Raw genomic sequence first — 16309 nt, forward strand, 5'->3', positions numbered from 1 at the left:
GACACGTCTTATTTCCCTGCAATGTTTTTCCTTCTCCACACTGTATCACCCTTTTTTAGTTGGTCCGATCCAAACCTTCATTTCCCTTTCCCTCTTTCTCCGCACTTCACTTCCTCCCCCTCCACTTCTTCTTCTCTCTTTCACTCTTTCATTCTTTTGTTCGTCCATTCATTTTATTCTTCAACTCCCCTCCCCACTCTCCTTCTTTTCATTTCCTTTGTTACGCCCAACACTCCCTACTCTCCCCTTTTCATTGTATTCTTTTTCTTATTGTTATCCTTCTTTTGCAATCAACATTTCCCACTCCCCACTCCCCACTCTTTAGTCTTCACCCTCCACAGACACCTATCTCCAATTGATAACACCAAACAAAATGCAGATCCCATCTACAGAGTCTGCTCGTGCCATGGTAACCTTCAATTATTCGCCCTCAGACCCCCTCCATATCCATATCCATATCCATATCCATATCCATATCTCCAATTAGCGTCCTCTTCACACTCCACTCATGCATTTTACATGCACTCTAATCATTAGGCACAAGAAGTCCTCAGGGCCCACCTTTGTCAGCGCTATCACGATCTCGCCTCCTGGGCCTCCGAGCCGCTCAAGCAGCGACTCCATTACCTCGCTCGTCCAGATGGCTCTAATCTTAAAGATCTCCTCATGCTCGGAGGTTCAACCTCGTCATTTGCCTTCGAAGCCAAACAGACTCAGGTTTTGGAATCCATGCGCGAACGCTGGTCTCCAGACCAATCCCCTCTCGCGCCGCCTGATACTGCGATCGTGAATTGCTCCTCCTGGGACACTGCACCCGTGTTCCGACGAGATCTCGATTCCGAGACCGTTCAGGCCTTGATTCCGGTGGGGAATCTCGTCTCTTTGGATGACCTTTGGGGAATCGTGCTGCTGGCAGAGGCTGCAGGGACAGAGGAAGGTAGGAATGGTGAAGTGGCTACCTGGAAGTATCATCACTTAATAGTCCTTCCTCAGAAGGACTTGTTGGACCAGTGGACGCTTCTAAGTGGCTGTCATCATTATCAGCCCTTGAAGGTGGCCTCCCCGATACCAGCACCTCCATTACCACAACAACACACACTTGCACAACCTGCCAACCTGAACGACGACGATGATTCCGATGATGACTATTGGGGTCAATATGGAGACCCAGAGGACTCTCCCACTGAGGGGTCCTCGTCCAAGGGGTTTGCGCGAGGCTTCGTATCGACCGCCGCTGCCGCCAATGTAGAGGACGACGATGATGATGAGGAGTACTGGGGGAAGTACGCGGAGGAACAAACCCAATCGGACAAGGGCAAGAAACAGCAGCCGGAGCATGATCATCATCCTCTGGACCTTCCAGTTTATGAAGGTCACGAGAGTCATGGGGGTGGATCCGAAACCAGACGGATCTTGGCCTGTGTACCAGAATCCTCCAAGCCCGCTGTCATCCCTGCTGCTGTGGCAGATCCTGGCCAGGTCGATCCTACGACTCTGACCATACTTCTTGAGAAACTGGTCACAGATGGCGACCACGGACAAGACGAGAGTGCTGCTTCCCGAAGCACCCCCGCAGCAGGTCGAGATAACGATATTGTCGATGGTGGCGCAGATAACGACAAGAGCTGTGACCACGAGAACGATGCTGCCCTGCATCCTCTAGGCTTGCAGGCAAATGATGAGAGCCTGCATTTGTGTGAGAACTTTCAGCGTCCAGGCATTGTCGAGGATGACGATTTCTCTGCGTCTGCGTCTGCTTCGAATTCTCAGAGCTGGAACTCGAGCGCGAGCACTGGTTCGAGATCAAGGTCCCAATCATTTTCGACATCGATCTCCTCGACGTCGTCCCGAGCCACGGTCACGACCGCTGCCCTTAATGCCGCCAGTACCAGCTTCATTGAAAAAAAGTCGAACACCAATGCTATAGCGATAACATCGGGCATGGTAGCACAAGAACAAAGTTATCAGTCGCCATCGTCATTCGACCACGGAGATGATAACCCCATGTTATTGATGTTGTCGTCGTCGTCGCATTCGCAGTCGCGCCCCCAGTCAACGACCTCCCCCATGAGTGCCATCTCAAGCACCGATTCTGCATTCTATGAGACTTGCTTTGATGATGAGAAGTCTTTGCTGGTCAGAAATACTACAACCGCCACGGCCACTGCCACCACTGCGGCAGCAGCATTGCCAGACGAGAGCGTCCGCCAGTCCCTTCGATCCGTTGTCAGGAAGGCCTCGGTCTCTGGGATGTCAAAGGAAGAACTCCTCGAGATGCTGAACGTCATCTATGAGGACGTGGGTATCCAAGCGTAGACCTCGCCGCGACCTCACAGTACATTTCGAAACCTCTTTCTTCTATACATATAAGGTACTCTACTTGCAATTCCATGCCCATATCCAAATACAAACTTACGGCAATAAACAAAGGCGGTGTGGGCAGATAAATACTTTGTTCCAATGACGCGTTGTAGACAGAAGCTCGTAGCTGACGCTCAGAGATCAGTCCACTCAAGGAATTCACAACCTATTAGGTGCCATACATGTGGCCTCTTTTTTTTTTTTTTTTTTTTTTTTTTTTTTTTTTTTGGCGCCTGCACTTACACAACGCCGTATTACTTCATTTGCGTAGGGCACGCGCACTGACCAGAACAAAAAAAAAAAAAAAAAACGAATAATACGATCAGAAGGCAAAAAAGGAAATCTCAAAACAAAGACTACGAAGACGCTATACAAAGGAAAGAGGAGAAGAAAGCACGATGAAGCAGATGGCGAGACGAGGTTCGATAAACTCTTTTCTCAGGGCTGCGGGTAAAACGGTGTGAAGTTCGTAAACGGCATCTTTGGTGCGCATTTCTCCTTATCGTGGCGATGAATCCGCACATGCTGATTCAAGTTATCGCTGCGCGAGAATCTCTTGAGACACCCAGGATGCGAGCATAAGAATGCTATGCGCAAAAAAAGAAAAGAAAATAGCGAAATAGCGTTAACATGACATGAATTAACCAAAACAAGCGTTCATCATGCAATCAAAGAAGGTTTACAGAAGGAAAGGAAAAAGAAAAAAAAACTTACGTTTCTCCAAGGTATGGACGGACCGCACATGCCTTTTCAAATGCTCCGAACGCTTGAACAGCTTGCCACAGTCATCCAAAATGCATGTAAACACTCTCCTCTGCGAATCCGGGTTCAACGACGCGCGACGCTGCGGCTTCGGCCTAGCCCCAGCTTCACCACCTCCATCCAACATCGGATTCGGCAGGAGCGAAGAATCCGACGAGGAGTTTGGGATCATGGCCGTGCTCAACTCAAACCGCGCTGCGCCGTCGAATGACGAATCAAGCAGCTCATGCGACTGTGTCACTGGGTATAGAGAGCCCACAGACCCATGTCGTGGGATGGTATGTCCTATGAAATCCTTTGGCATATCGAATCGCGAGAGATCCGAATCACGCAGCGGCAGCGAGTTCACTCTGCTTATTGATCGTACTCCAGGGGAGGAATTGATACCAAAGGTAGGGCTTGAGCTGTCAAGGGAGGAGGTGGGGGAGTACGAGATCAGCGCATTGGCTACTTGGGTGTCATCCATGTCTTGTGCAGCAAAAGAGGCTTGATTACTTTGGCAAGGGAACGGGTCGTTGGGGAAGTAGAAAGGAGATTTTAAGGGCGCTATAGTCTCCATGTTAGAGGAGGAGCTGAGGGTGTCCATTTGGAAGGGGTGGATGGGGGCTTGAGAGGTGTATTGCGTGGTGCTGGGCGGCATCGCGGACAGCCTGAGACCTGACTGGACGGAGGGTCGCTCTTCGAGGGGAGGGGAGACTGTGTAGTTTGGGTTGAATATTGGTTGTACAATCGAAGTTTGGAATTGGCCGCTCATTTGCTGCTGTTGTTGTTGCTGTTGCTGCTGTTGTTGCTGTTGCTGGTTGAAATGATATTCTTGAGTCGGGTTACTAACGAGGTGCTTTGGCAGCATGGTATTGTGGCGGAGATCAGAGAGTTGCATGTACGATGGTGCAGATAGCGAGCGGTAAAAAAGAGGTGTGGCCCCAAGTGTGGTGGGAGCGGTCGTAGTTGTTGCTCCTGCTGTTGTAGAGATTATACTCATGATTTGCTCGTTAGGGCTGAAGAGCGCCATGGTAAGGTCTGGTGTGGCGTGAGGGTAGTGCGGCGTGGTCTATGTGACTGTGTTCTCATATGCTGGGCACGATATAGTGCAAGGGTGTTACTGCCGGAGGTGCCGAGTGAGCGTTCAGTTGCAAAAATGGATCGGGAATAACGGTCAGTCGTTCGCTGTAGATTGTCTGCAGCCGCGAAAAGGTGAGATGGACGGTTGGATAAAAGACAAGGCTACTCTGAGGAGGAAAGAGGAGAAAGGTATGTTATAAAACGAGCCGGGTGTGTGAGTTTATGGGTTTTATGTAGCAAGGAAAAAGGCGCAGGTGAAAGCACAACTCATGGGACGGAGGAAGTGGAAGGGGTAGTGGGAAGAAAGAGGCATAACACATGGGAAGGTTTTTTTCCTCATCCTTGAGGACAAACAACCGTGGGTGCACAAAATAGTTCTGACTGTGAGGAAATATTATGCTTCAATTATCTGGCAGTTCAAAAGTGGGAAAATATCATGTGGGTGGGCTTCTTAGCCAGGCGGTCCCCAGCTTGGAGACTGACATAGGTCGATAGCAATTCTGGAGACGGAGGTGTTCGAGGGATGAGCGTATGTTCAGATGTAGTATCCATGGCGCTGCTCGGTGACACAATCACACCAGGATTTCTGGCCGCTCCATCGAAGGAAAAATTGCAACACGGTACGGTATATGTTGGTCATAAAAGCAATGCACAATCACATCGCGGGAGATATAGCATGATTTAACAAAACATGTGCGTATTCCCAGCTCCTTATCCTGATGATTCATGGTGCCTATTTTCTGACGTAGACAGTCGTTTTAACTTACCGGCTATACAGCAGAAGGCCCAAGAGGCTATTGAGACCTTTAATGATGTAAAGGGGTTTACACAATTCTAGCGTGGGTAAGCACGTGAACGAGCTCTTGAGGTATTAGGATCAAGTAATCGCCTTGGCTAGAGTGGTTCAGCTATGCACCTCAACAGTTAAAAGGACGAGATGTTTGCCAAAAGTGTAAAAAAAAAAAAAAAAGCAAACTAGCTGGAGGAACACAACGTCATGGGTGAGAGCGAGGAGAAGAGGGCGGCACAGAGAGAAACGAAATGGTTGTAGGAGAAGAGTCGGTACAAAAGATTGCGATGAGTATAAGAGGCAGCGAGCATGCAGTATAAGCAAGAAAAGGCAGAAAAAAAAGCATTTGAGCAGGGTACTTGTTGCCTTTTAAGTAGAAGGCCCTGTTCGTTGTTCGTATCCGCAAGCCAATGCGGATGCTTGGACTAAGGGTCTACTGTACAGTTCCAAGTTAATTGAAAGGATGGAAAAATAAGTAAAAGAGTCAAAGTGCGATTGAATAGCGGAAGGTGTGTCTCCGAGCCTGCATTGCACAGAGTTGAATCAGCCAGCGATTCTACCAACCAAGAAACTAAACTGGAGAGACGGACGAAATCAACCATACTTATAATGGAAGTAAACTAGTTTACTTATTCCCCGCCCCTTGAAGGAATGTACATAGGCACAACATGTTTAATCGAGCTACAGAATTTGCAGCTTTGGCGAAGTAGATCTTGTGGAGTTTAATGGACAGAGCGTCAGTTCGCCCACTTCTTTGGCACCCCGCATCGAATAGAAACGTATATATAACACAGGCATAGAAGCAGCAATGAATCAAATACCCGAATGGCTCGTCATGCTCGTGTACACAAGGACACACGCACACAGCAGGTACAGGAAGAAAAATAACGACGGCTTTATCGTAATCGCCATCTCTTTCCTTCAAAAGGATCCTGCCTGTGCCTGTTGAATACAGTGTTGGTGTGTATATGTCTCTGTATTTGCGTGCGTGTGTTTGTCTTGATATCTGACTTTATGTTTGCGTTGTGCCCGTCCATCTTGCTGGCTGGTCTGGGTCGACAATTGCAAAAATGGACAACGGACACGGTGGAGAGTAATGAATCCAACTCAATACCTGTTATAATAGAAGAGCTGTCAGAATTTAACGTAAGTTCCACAAGTGCAAGGTTTCTAATCTCAGTGCTTTCTTTCGATGAACCATTGAATAAAACGTGTTTGATATACGCGCTCCGCTTACAATATTATCTCACACCTAACCACTACATTCAGCCTCCAGGCTCAACGTTACCGAGACGTTTAATAAAAACGTCCGCACATCGTGAACACGCAGCATAGGCCTCCTTAGGTCGCCTATTTTTTCTTTGTTATTCAAACGTTGCGTAGGAATGAGTGAGGATTTTTGTCCGGTTGGTGATGGGATTAGTAAGCGTTGGAGAAAGTTAGATCTATCCTAATTTTATAGTTGCCTTTCTTTTTTTCTTTTTTTTTTTTTCGTCGAACAGAGCCTCAAAGAAGTGGGCATTTTGCGGGAGTCTCCAAGATATTAAAAATAGGAGGGGGTGCAGAGTGCTTTAGATGAGTCCTCGATAATCTGTGCTGTCTAATCTAGATATGCTTCCCCCTAAACTGCGTATATTAGTATCGGGCAGGGTACTGTACTCTGTACTTGATCTTGGCACCTCCTACAGCTAGCGCCCCAAGAGCTACACTAGCGATTGGAAAGTTTTTGACAGTGCCAACCACAAAGGGGTGAGAATCACATTAGGTTCTGTAAATGTCAGATTCTTTCTAGTTCTAGATGTGGTTATGATTGAATGTGACCAATGTTAGCTCCGTCCTGTCTAACCACGGCGACGAAAATCCTCTGCATCCCCAATCACAACAAAACATATATGAGCTTGTGCATTCTTCAAACCCAGCTATCCGGTTGTTGCAAATCGTTATCGAGGAACCTTTAGGTCCGAGCCACATCAACCATATTCATTGCTATAAGGTACAGCATCAATGGATTCGTAAACCCCATCGGCCATAAATGCTTAGAGTGCTGCAAACATACAACTAGAAGTATGGATAAGCGCATTATGCATCTCTCTTTTCCCTGCTACAAGGGATGTGAAATGATTTATGGCGTGAATATTGGGGTGAAGCAACAAGGTTCGGGTTGAAAGTCGATATAAATGTATTTATGATTATTTGTTACGCTGCAACTGAAGAAAGCAGTAACCAGAGGTGGTCCCTAACCAAAGCATGAACTCTGAAGTATAAAGAATATAGAGAATGCCGTTTCAAGGTCTTTGACAGTACACAGTATTGGATATCATCGACAGTCAGTTGTACTGACTATACACTTTCATTTTCTACAACGCGAAAGCAACCGGTTTCCATTATTTGCGTTTCCACGGATTTCAGCGCGCCTTGACTATGTTTCAAAAGCTGCAGTCGACAAGCGGGTCATATGAACCGAATGGAAGCGTCGGATGAAAATACTCAAGTCTGGTGGTCCTCTACATTGGCCCTTGGCAATTATAACGACAATTGCACTTAGGGAATGAATTTGGAGCAATCAGCCAATTAGAGTCAAAGTGCAACCAAAAAAAAATTTCAAATTCGCAGATACACCATCCACGCGAAGCTAAACATAAAACAAGACCATATACATATACCTTATCCCGGACTGAGACTTCCTAAATCAAATCAGGACGTGCATTCCATGCTCAAGCTATTGGAAACAAATTATCTGAATCTACTGCTGGGGAAGGATAAGTAGTAAGATCGTGAAGGACCTGGATCCTAATTACTTGTCGAAAATGAAGGCGCCAGCAGCGTTCGAGGCCATCAAGTATACTGGACAGAGTGCGGAGGTAGGAGAAAAAGAGTTCTTCGTTTCAGGTGGATGTGCGGACAGCAAATAGTACTGCCTGCATAAGCAGAAGCCAACTAGATGGAGTCGCTTAGCTCTTGGCGTTTTTATTTTCATCCAGAGTTATGACTCACGGCAATGCTGTACGTCGATAGTTTTTGGTAGTTTTTGGTAGTTTTTGGTCCAGATCAGCGGAATCAGATCTCATTTCATCTCTCGTGGGATTAGGATCACGTTCACTCATTTCGAAACTGCAGCCTTGAGGGTGTCGCTCTATAGTATCTGTACTTCTTTCTATTGTGCACGCATGTCTCTATTTCTTGCCACCTGTCTCAAAGACTCTCAGAAGAGGCTAGGCGCAGCTTTCTCGTTCTATATACCGCGTAAATCAGTTTGTCACCTCAATGCGAGGTGATACAGAACAGCACTACGCGTAGCACCTTCCTTGTACTCGAATGCATTGAAGAAAGGGAGCATAGAGTGATGAATGACATTGCCACGGAGGTTGATACAACAGACATCCAGACTTTCACACTGTTGTGCAATTATAGTCCGCGTTCTTTTAGTGCGCAGAAACACGTCCGTAGTCGATCGAGCCTAGCTTGAAATCCAGAAAAGGATATTGGTCAAATTACACTGAACCTGCCGCTACCATGGCACTAATGCAAATAAGACATTCTGCAGATCGAATCCCCCTCTTGCTCTCTTGCTCTCCCTTTTCTTCCTTCCTTTTTGCCATCTCTACAGTGGATAATCCCCATCCCTGTTCCTCCATGGTAGAATAGAATCCTTTATTCATCTTGTCAGTTAAATTGCAGGTGCACTGCTTGTTTTCTTTAGTTCGAATAGTCGCACGTGGCCAGTTCCCTTTTCATTTCGCATTTATCAGTGATAGACGCTTCAGTATGTTTGAGACACTGAGGCCCATGACGAAATAAAAAAGGCCAAGAGTGATCGACAATAATGAAGTACCATGAGGTCCACACTCCCCGCTTGACCTATGTTCATTTACCCGGTGACACCAGTCAAACGTGATTGTTAAGCCATTGTTGTACGGGGCTCTGTCCATGAGAAGGCAGCACAGTCCACAATTGGGTCGCAAATCACATAAGACGATTAGAACATTCTTTATTGTGCAAAATGCAAAAGCGCAGCTGGATCAATAAAATTGCAGCGAGGTCACTGGTCCTTTTTTTGATATTTTTTTTGGACAGGACAAGGCTCGAGTCTTCAGGAAGGCAAGTTGGTCTACGAAGTCATCAATATTGAAAACATTATCATATGTTTACGTCGAAACTTCGTTTGATGTTGAGTCCTATTCAACTTAAAGGGATAGCTAGTACACATAGTAACTCAAAGACGCAAAGACCCTCGAGCCCTCGATTAGGATGGCATGCTTCCCAGGCTGCCTCAAACCTGTATTTTCCATTCAGGACATGGGAGAGTGAGGGGAATTTGATGTGGTGGTAGTTACGGATCGTTTCGCCATGTGTCACAAACGCGCAGACCATCACGCAGACCGCCTCCCTCCGACAGCAACGGCTAGTGTGCATAGTTTGTGGAGTATGGATGAAGCTTTGAAATCGACGCCAGAGGAGCTATTGCTTGTAATGTCACCAACGAATGGGCTGGAAGGCGTATACATGCTTCCAAGGTGTATGATCAACATGCAACTATGAGGATCAATCATGGTGAATTTTTACCAGGCAGATCTGGTTAGTCTATCCTTTGAGGCGACAATCCGCGCCTAAACTTCGTGCAGTTCGATTACCTGACCAATCTCGAGGAAGGGCTGTTTGGGTGATGGCCTTCTTTGGCCCGTTTTCCATCCTTTATGAACAAAAGTGATACATCCAAGAATGATTTTTTTAGCGGATAAGTCATTATGTGGACGCGTGTGGTCAGCTAACTTTACTATCGAAGTTTGGCTCTTATGCATAAAGGAGTGAAGATCAAAGTACTAAGCGGCCAAATAAGGATAGAGTATCAAGAACATACGAAACGCACCTTACCTGTGATTAGGGTGCATGCATCCAGCATAGACCACCCTCGGTGCTATCGAAAATTAAAAAGCCAGGCTTGCTGTTTTCCTACTGGGAACAACAAAGGGCATCGTCGCGTAAAGGAGCCTCTATCACCTTCGATATAAGGTCAGAAAATGAGAGATGGTTGTACGACGTTCTCGTGAAAGTATGACTATACCGCACTTAGGTTATTCAAATCCAATTCTATGGACTTGCCCGATCTGCGAACTGTGATTCGCCAGCTCATTTTTAGCTAACTTTTAGATCCTGCGTCTGAAGGCGTGCATTTAGAGAATGTGTCTAGTGCAGTCAGAATGTGTGTGCACAAGCTTTTTACTGTGAGGTCGTTCATTACATTCCTTTTTTTTTATTTTTTTATTATTATTATTAACAAGGATTCTCAACTGCACTCCCCCTTTCATATCATCATTTTACAGGAGCCTTAGAAAATACAGAGGAAACCACCAGGTGTGGCCTCTCGCTGTAATGGTCATCTGCCTCAGTTGGTACAAACATCTGTTATGCATTAATCCCCTAAACTCTTTTGTTTTTTGCTTACTTGCAGGCCGAATTGCTTGGCAAAAAGCTAGACTGCATCCATGGACCGGATCCTTTATGCATTTTAATAGCTCGTGAGGAGAGGGACGCTGGGAGGGGGGTTTTTTTTTTTTTTTTTTGCATGATGTTACGCATCCTCCGTTGATCCTTATATCGTCCGCGTACCTGCCAACACGGCTTGATGCCATGATGGACGTCGGAATGGGACTGGGAGAGACATCTCCAGCATGGTATCATTTGATGAAGCCTGAGTAAAAAACACATGTTTTCAGACTAAAAGCTTCTGGATGCTCTGTGACACAAATCATCTTGAAAAATCGAGTTGCTCGTTCAAAGATATTCGGCTGGAATAATCGTTTTTTTTTTGTCGTCCATTTTATCTACATTACTTTCTTGTGCGGAGCGCTTATATATTAAGCGGATTCGATGGGCGCTCGTAAAATCACCTCTCCACCCTACAATTTTTTTATCATGCCTTATGGTCCAAGCATACCTATATTACCTGAAATCCAGCCGCAGTTGATGCTTGCATGCCGCGTTGGGCGATGTCGACAAGGATATCTTCAGATGGCCATTTTTCTTTTTGCTGTATCACATCGTGAACAACAACAAACGAGCAGGTGTCCGCTCGCCTTTTACATATACAGAGGAGCTGGAGCGGACAAGGTGGTACGGGTCCTACTAGACTGTATATGTCGCGCTGAAAAACTGCAATTAGTAGTCTACATTGGGAAAGAGTACGTATGCAGTTCAACTTGCAATATAGATGTTGACGGAAGAAACATCGGATAGGCATTGTGCTAACGTGTGTAGGAGCCAATGAAGGATATAATCGAAATCAGTTACTCTCTCATTTGTAAACGCGTCCTGGAGTCGTTTATGTTGGCAAATGTCTCGAGCTAATGCCTCGCCACTTTCTGTTCAAATCAGTTGATTATAAGGGAACGCTGCCATCATTTTCCTTAATTTTCTTGCGAGTCCAGTGCACGATAAACGAATCTCAGAGTTCAAGTTATTCTTTAATGAGACGTTTCTTATCTCTGGCGAAGTAACGCTCTAAATTCGATTCTACAGCAGAGGGGCTCCGCAACAGCGCCAACACGGACACTGGGGCTTTTCAAGGGAACTGCGAAGGACCTTGAGAGCGAGGTGCTAGTTGCTGAAGTTTGTTTTCGACAAGGAGAGTTTATTTAATGGACCGCACTGTGTTTTCTTTCGATTCCAAGGCAAGGATAGGGGAGAAAGGCGAGTTTTAATGAAATAAAAATAAACAGGCGAATAGATAGCCCCGTGGGCAAAGATATGTTTATTCTGCTGTGTTTTTGTTTCAGAGAACCTTGTTAGATCACTCAGTTGCCCAACAGAGACAGCATACGGTTATACCAAGTATTAAACCAATTCGCTCTCCCGCATTGTCCTGCTCTCTTTCGCAAGATCGCGCGCTGGTGCCTACTTTTGTGCTTCTAACCCAATCTGTAATTCCATGTCGCCATCCAAAGCTGAAAGGCCGGTTTATGTTGCATTGAGATGCCCCATCCTTGACTAATTTTCACGACACACGGTGATACGCATTACTGGTACGAAATGAGTAGGAAAAAAATTGCCTGTGATAGTCTATTTTGCCCTCGTTGCTATAGACATCTTCGATATATCAGCCTTTTGGAAGTTGGACACGACAAATAAAACGAAGCATTGTCCTTGACACTCTTTGTTGTGTGCCGATCCTTAACTCCGAGTTTTATTTCCAAGACGAATGCTTGACGGAAAGAGAAGTCCATCGGTTCGTGTGTCTTCATGAAAAAAGTGACCCGACATGGCATCAATTGTTGAAGAAAGAGAAACCCCCCTTCTGATAGTCAACAGACCTATGTTGTAACCCGTGGAGGATGCGATAAATATAATCAAAAGAACACAGAACGCCATATTTTCCGCCGCGTCTTCCTGGATTTCACGGTGCTTTCCAGACTGCAGCACAGCTACCGGGCCCTTCTCTGCGTCTAAGTGTATCCATATGCACTTACAGCCATTGGCAGCAATAGTTTATGCGCAACTCCAACATCTGGAGGCGAAAAAAAGCAAATAAAATACAAAAATAATACACGGTAGGTTCTCCTGAAAGTACGAGTTTACATCAATGTTCGGACGAAAATAACTGGGCTGCAGGAATAATGCAATCTTCTTTCCTTTACTCGATTGTTGGTGAAAATTGTCGCGGCCGTGAGCCCCGACATACACTTACCTTAAAAGAATAAATGAAAAAACAAAGAGTCGAGGACCAGTTTTAATTGCAGTTACGGTTATTTAAATGGGCTAGTTTGAAATTTCTATCATGCCCATGAGAGGCATAGCCTTGGTGGTATAGCTTACCAAAATGGCATTCAAAAGCAAGTATATCGCGTATCCATTCTCGTTGTAAAAGCGATGGTTTATTATTGTTAGATGGCGTAGTCTGCCAAAATCAGATCAATGCTCCGGTCTGCTGGTTGCTTTGTTTCCGCAACATCTTTTTCTGTTTTTTGAGGGCGTCAGCTACAGTAACCCAGATAGCCATCTCGAACGACTGCATTTGGTACTTTGCGCAAAAGTCCTCGACCAAGACCTTGAGATCGTCATTCTGTCAGATGTTCGGACGTTTTGAGGGTCAGTCATTCTGCTGAAAGCAACTTGTGCGACGCAGATACTTTTTCCCAGTCTCAGCGCCACTCAACGTACCTCGGTGACCCGGATTTCCTGCTGTCCGAAATCCCTGGTCTCTATGAGCATACTGAGCGAAACTGGTATGCGGCCCCTAGGCTTTCGTGCTTTTTTTGCATCACTGTGGTGCCGAATGAATTCGTCCAGTTTCCTGGAGTCCTGCTCCTGTTTCTCCATCAAGGCTACCCACTCCTTCTTGTGCGCGACCATACTCTCTTGGAACTGCTCCATGTTCTTCTTTGCTATTTGATTCAGCCATTCATGAGGGCTTGCAAATTCAATTAGAGAGTCACTAGAGATGGCTCGAGGTTCCTGGGCGGCGGGCAAGGCCAGAGAATCCAACTTCATGGGAGAAGTGAGACTAACAGCTGGCTGAGAAGGCATTGAATCCAAATCGATTAAAGGTTGTACGGGACTAGACAACTCCTTGGTATCCAGATCGATGAGAAGATCCTGAGAAGGTAACACTTTGGGCTGGGAGGCATTAGGTACTTTCTGATGCAGCGATAGCCCGCCAAGCGCCTCGATAGTGCTGTCAATGTGAGCCGGCGGTGCTGTCGAGAGATTCTCAGCTGCAGCATTCATGACACTATCAGGTAAGGCCATGGTGCCAGTCATTGTGTCGTCGAAGTCCAAGTCCAGCAGTAACCCAATTGCTCCCTTATTATAGGTTAAGGTCGACATCTCCGGCTCGCTCCCTGGTATGGTGTTTGTTGGTGTGGATGTCTCCTCAAGATCGATTAACTCGGTATTCGTCGGAAGAATTGTCTTTTCATCATCAACACATCTGATGTTTGCTGGCATAGAGGCTTTCACTTTGTTCCCATTAACTGGATCTCTCCTGGGCCTTTTCCAATCCTCCTCACCGACGAATCCCTCCTTCTCGAAGTCGTAAGGCTGCAGCGAAAACTCTTCGTCGACCCCGCCATCGCTGTGTGACCCACTATTCTCGCCATCGCTGCGTGAGCTGTCATCCTCGATAGGCGAGCCCTCGTCCCTTTGGTTCAAGTTTCGCTGTTGATGTCTTTGATGACCGAGAGAGCTTTGATGACCCTGATGATTTTGGTGACCTTGGTTACCTTGATGACTTTGATGGCTCTGATGAATTTGTTGGGTTTGTGGGCTTTGTTGACCTTGATGGCTAATCCTGGTGTCTGTTGATTTGTTCAAAAGAAACCACTCGCCATTACGCTTGACCCAGAACTCTCTTTTGCTCTGCTCGATCAGAACGTCGCTCGTGTATCCGCCGTCATAAGTCATAACAGGGTCTGGCGCTCTTCCCCAGTTATCGCCGTCGTATGTCTGCATCCGCTCTGAAAACGTCAATTGGGTGCGTTTCGGTTTCGGTCGAAAAACGTCGTACACGTTAGGTGTTGCCCAATACCTCGTCAATTCGTCCAAGACCACCTCTTCTTCCTCGTCATCATCCTGAGCCGGATCCACCTCCCATTGCACCGTCCCACGCACATCCCACACGTCCTCGAGCTCCTCGACATCATTCGCATGCGGCCGTTGATCTTCCTCCTCTTTCTGCTTCTCATCGTACGAGTCTCCTTCATCGTTATTGCCTGTAAACCATTGGTGATGAGTATACCGGTTATCGGTTCCGCCTTGCGTTGCTGTGCTCCAGTCATGTTCCTGGTATTCAGAATCCTCCTGATCAGCATCAGCCTGAGATACATCATGTGCATCATATTCGTCAGAGTCTTTCCTGCCGCGCGGCGAGAACCAGCTGTCGCTATAATTAACACCGCGGCTCCTTTCATCCTGGTATCGATCATGCCTTGTTCCCGCGTCGCGCGCCATGGCCTCCATATCAAACTCAAAGCCCCATCCTTCGTTGTTCCCTGAAGTCGACAAGTCAGGTGTGTGACGATGAGTCGAGGTAGGAGTCGAGTGATCCCATTTGCCCATCGCGAGACCCGCTTCCCCAAGTCGGTCAACTAATATAAAGGAGGTCAAAGAAGAGTCAAAGTGGGTCGGTGAGATGAATCCATTGACAAAGACTGGGTAGGTGTGTAGGTGTCGAAAGAAGAGAACTTACCTCTGCTTAGACCCATGCGGTTGGCTGTGTGAAATTGCAATGTAGTGGGTGTAGTGCTGTTTGCCGTTAGAGTTGTTGCAGCTGCTACTGTTACTGCTGGCGGGGGTGATGGGTGGATTGGGCTTTGGTGGTGAAGCGAGATCCTTTGCAGAGACTAGTGCTTTAACAAGCAAGGTCCTAGTCAGTGTGGAACAATATGATGGGTTAGGACCAAAGCAAAAATGGGGCGAGTGCCTGCAGGCGACTGACCCCAAACGTGCAATTACAGAGTGCAAGTCTACTCATGACAACGCGCGTACGAGAGAGAGCGAGCGAGCAAACGTCTTTCTTTCTTCTCAACTTTCCCATACTCTTTCCCTTCCCTCATCCCTCAACGTCTTCCGGCACCAATAATGTAAGAATCATATAGTGGAAATAAAGTACGGCCTGCGACTCATGATCCACCCAGCATAAGGATGAAGTTTCAAGGGCTCATCGACAAGAAGACAGCACCAAGCTCAGGATCGTCTTCGCAGCAACAGAGAGAATGGGGGGAAGGGAAGGAGGGAAGGAGGGAAGGAGGAGGGCTACACCGCCATAACACGGCCACACCACGACCACACCACGACCCCACCGCGACCATATCACGACCATAACACGGCCCTACAGCGTTTCTTCTGGGTGTCTGTATTCCGTTGTCCACGTATACGACAGCTGTACCCCTACGCAATCCAGACGTACGCTGAATGTTCAATTCGTCACTGAGAAAAGGAGGACAAGCACGCGACTCCAACAAAAGTACAGGCACAGTGACCTGAGTCAGCCGGACACCGTTTTCCCCTACACAACCTGGGATCACTAGAGTCATATAATGCATTCGACTACATGGACGGACGGTGATCAGTATGATGTCCCATGGGATGACTCACCAGTGCAGGCAGATGAACGGGATAGAAGGAGCACCTTATATTGGGCCAGGGCCTGCAGGGCTCAGCTGCCCACTTTCAACAGCAGCAGAGAAGCAGAGATGTGACCTTTTCGAATAATCCTGATGGCCACCCTTTCCGTTTCGCGCGTCTGACTGATTGAATCAACTCTTCATCTCTTACTCCACCTCCCTCATCAAACACCCCAGAATCAACCCACCTTTCCTTTCCGCGAACCTAACAAGTCTC

At 46.8% G+C, this 16309-nt stretch overlaps 3 protein-coding genes across 3 annotated transcripts; 1 reads left to right on the forward strand and 2 right to left on the reverse strand.

The window, feature by feature from the left end:
- Positions 1-373: 373 nt before the first annotated feature.
- BC939DRAFT_475460 (uncharacterized protein) lies at positions 374-2316 on the forward strand (the record flags this gene model as incomplete). Its single annotated transcript, XM_051558499.1, has 2 exons — positions 374-409; positions 538-2316. 2 exons carry the CDS (start codon positions 374-376, stop codon positions 2314-2316), a joined length of 1815 nt encoding a protein of 604 aa, XP_051414136.1.
- Positions 2317-2799: 483 nt separating this feature from the next.
- Positions 2800-4135, reverse strand: BC939DRAFT_475461 (uncharacterized protein; the record flags this gene model as incomplete). The annotated part of the gene is made up of 2 exons (XM_051558500.1): positions 2800-2948; positions 3076-4135. 2 exons carry the CDS (start codon positions 4133-4135, stop codon positions 2800-2802), a joined length of 1209 nt encoding a protein of 402 aa, XP_051414137.1.
- An 8740-nt stretch (positions 4136-12875) lies between these two features.
- BC939DRAFT_475462 (uncharacterized protein) lies at positions 12876-16002 on the reverse strand (the record flags this gene model as incomplete). Its single annotated transcript, XM_051558501.1, has 4 exons — positions 12876-13031; positions 13130-15054; positions 15156-15179; positions 15876-16002. 4 exons carry the CDS (start codon positions 16000-16002, stop codon positions 12876-12878), a joined length of 2232 nt encoding a protein of 743 aa, XP_051414138.1.
- Between the last annotated feature and the right edge of the window lie 307 nt (positions 16003-16309).

The sequence above is a fragment of the Gamsiella multidivaricata genome (assembly GCF_025024155.1).
Source record: "Gamsiella multidivaricata strain RSA 2152 chromosome Unknown BC939scaffold_19, whole genome shotgun sequence".
Classification (NCBI taxonomy): Eukaryota; Fungi; Mortierellomycota; class Mortierellomycetes; order Mortierellales; family Mortierellaceae; genus Gamsiella; species Gamsiella multidivaricata.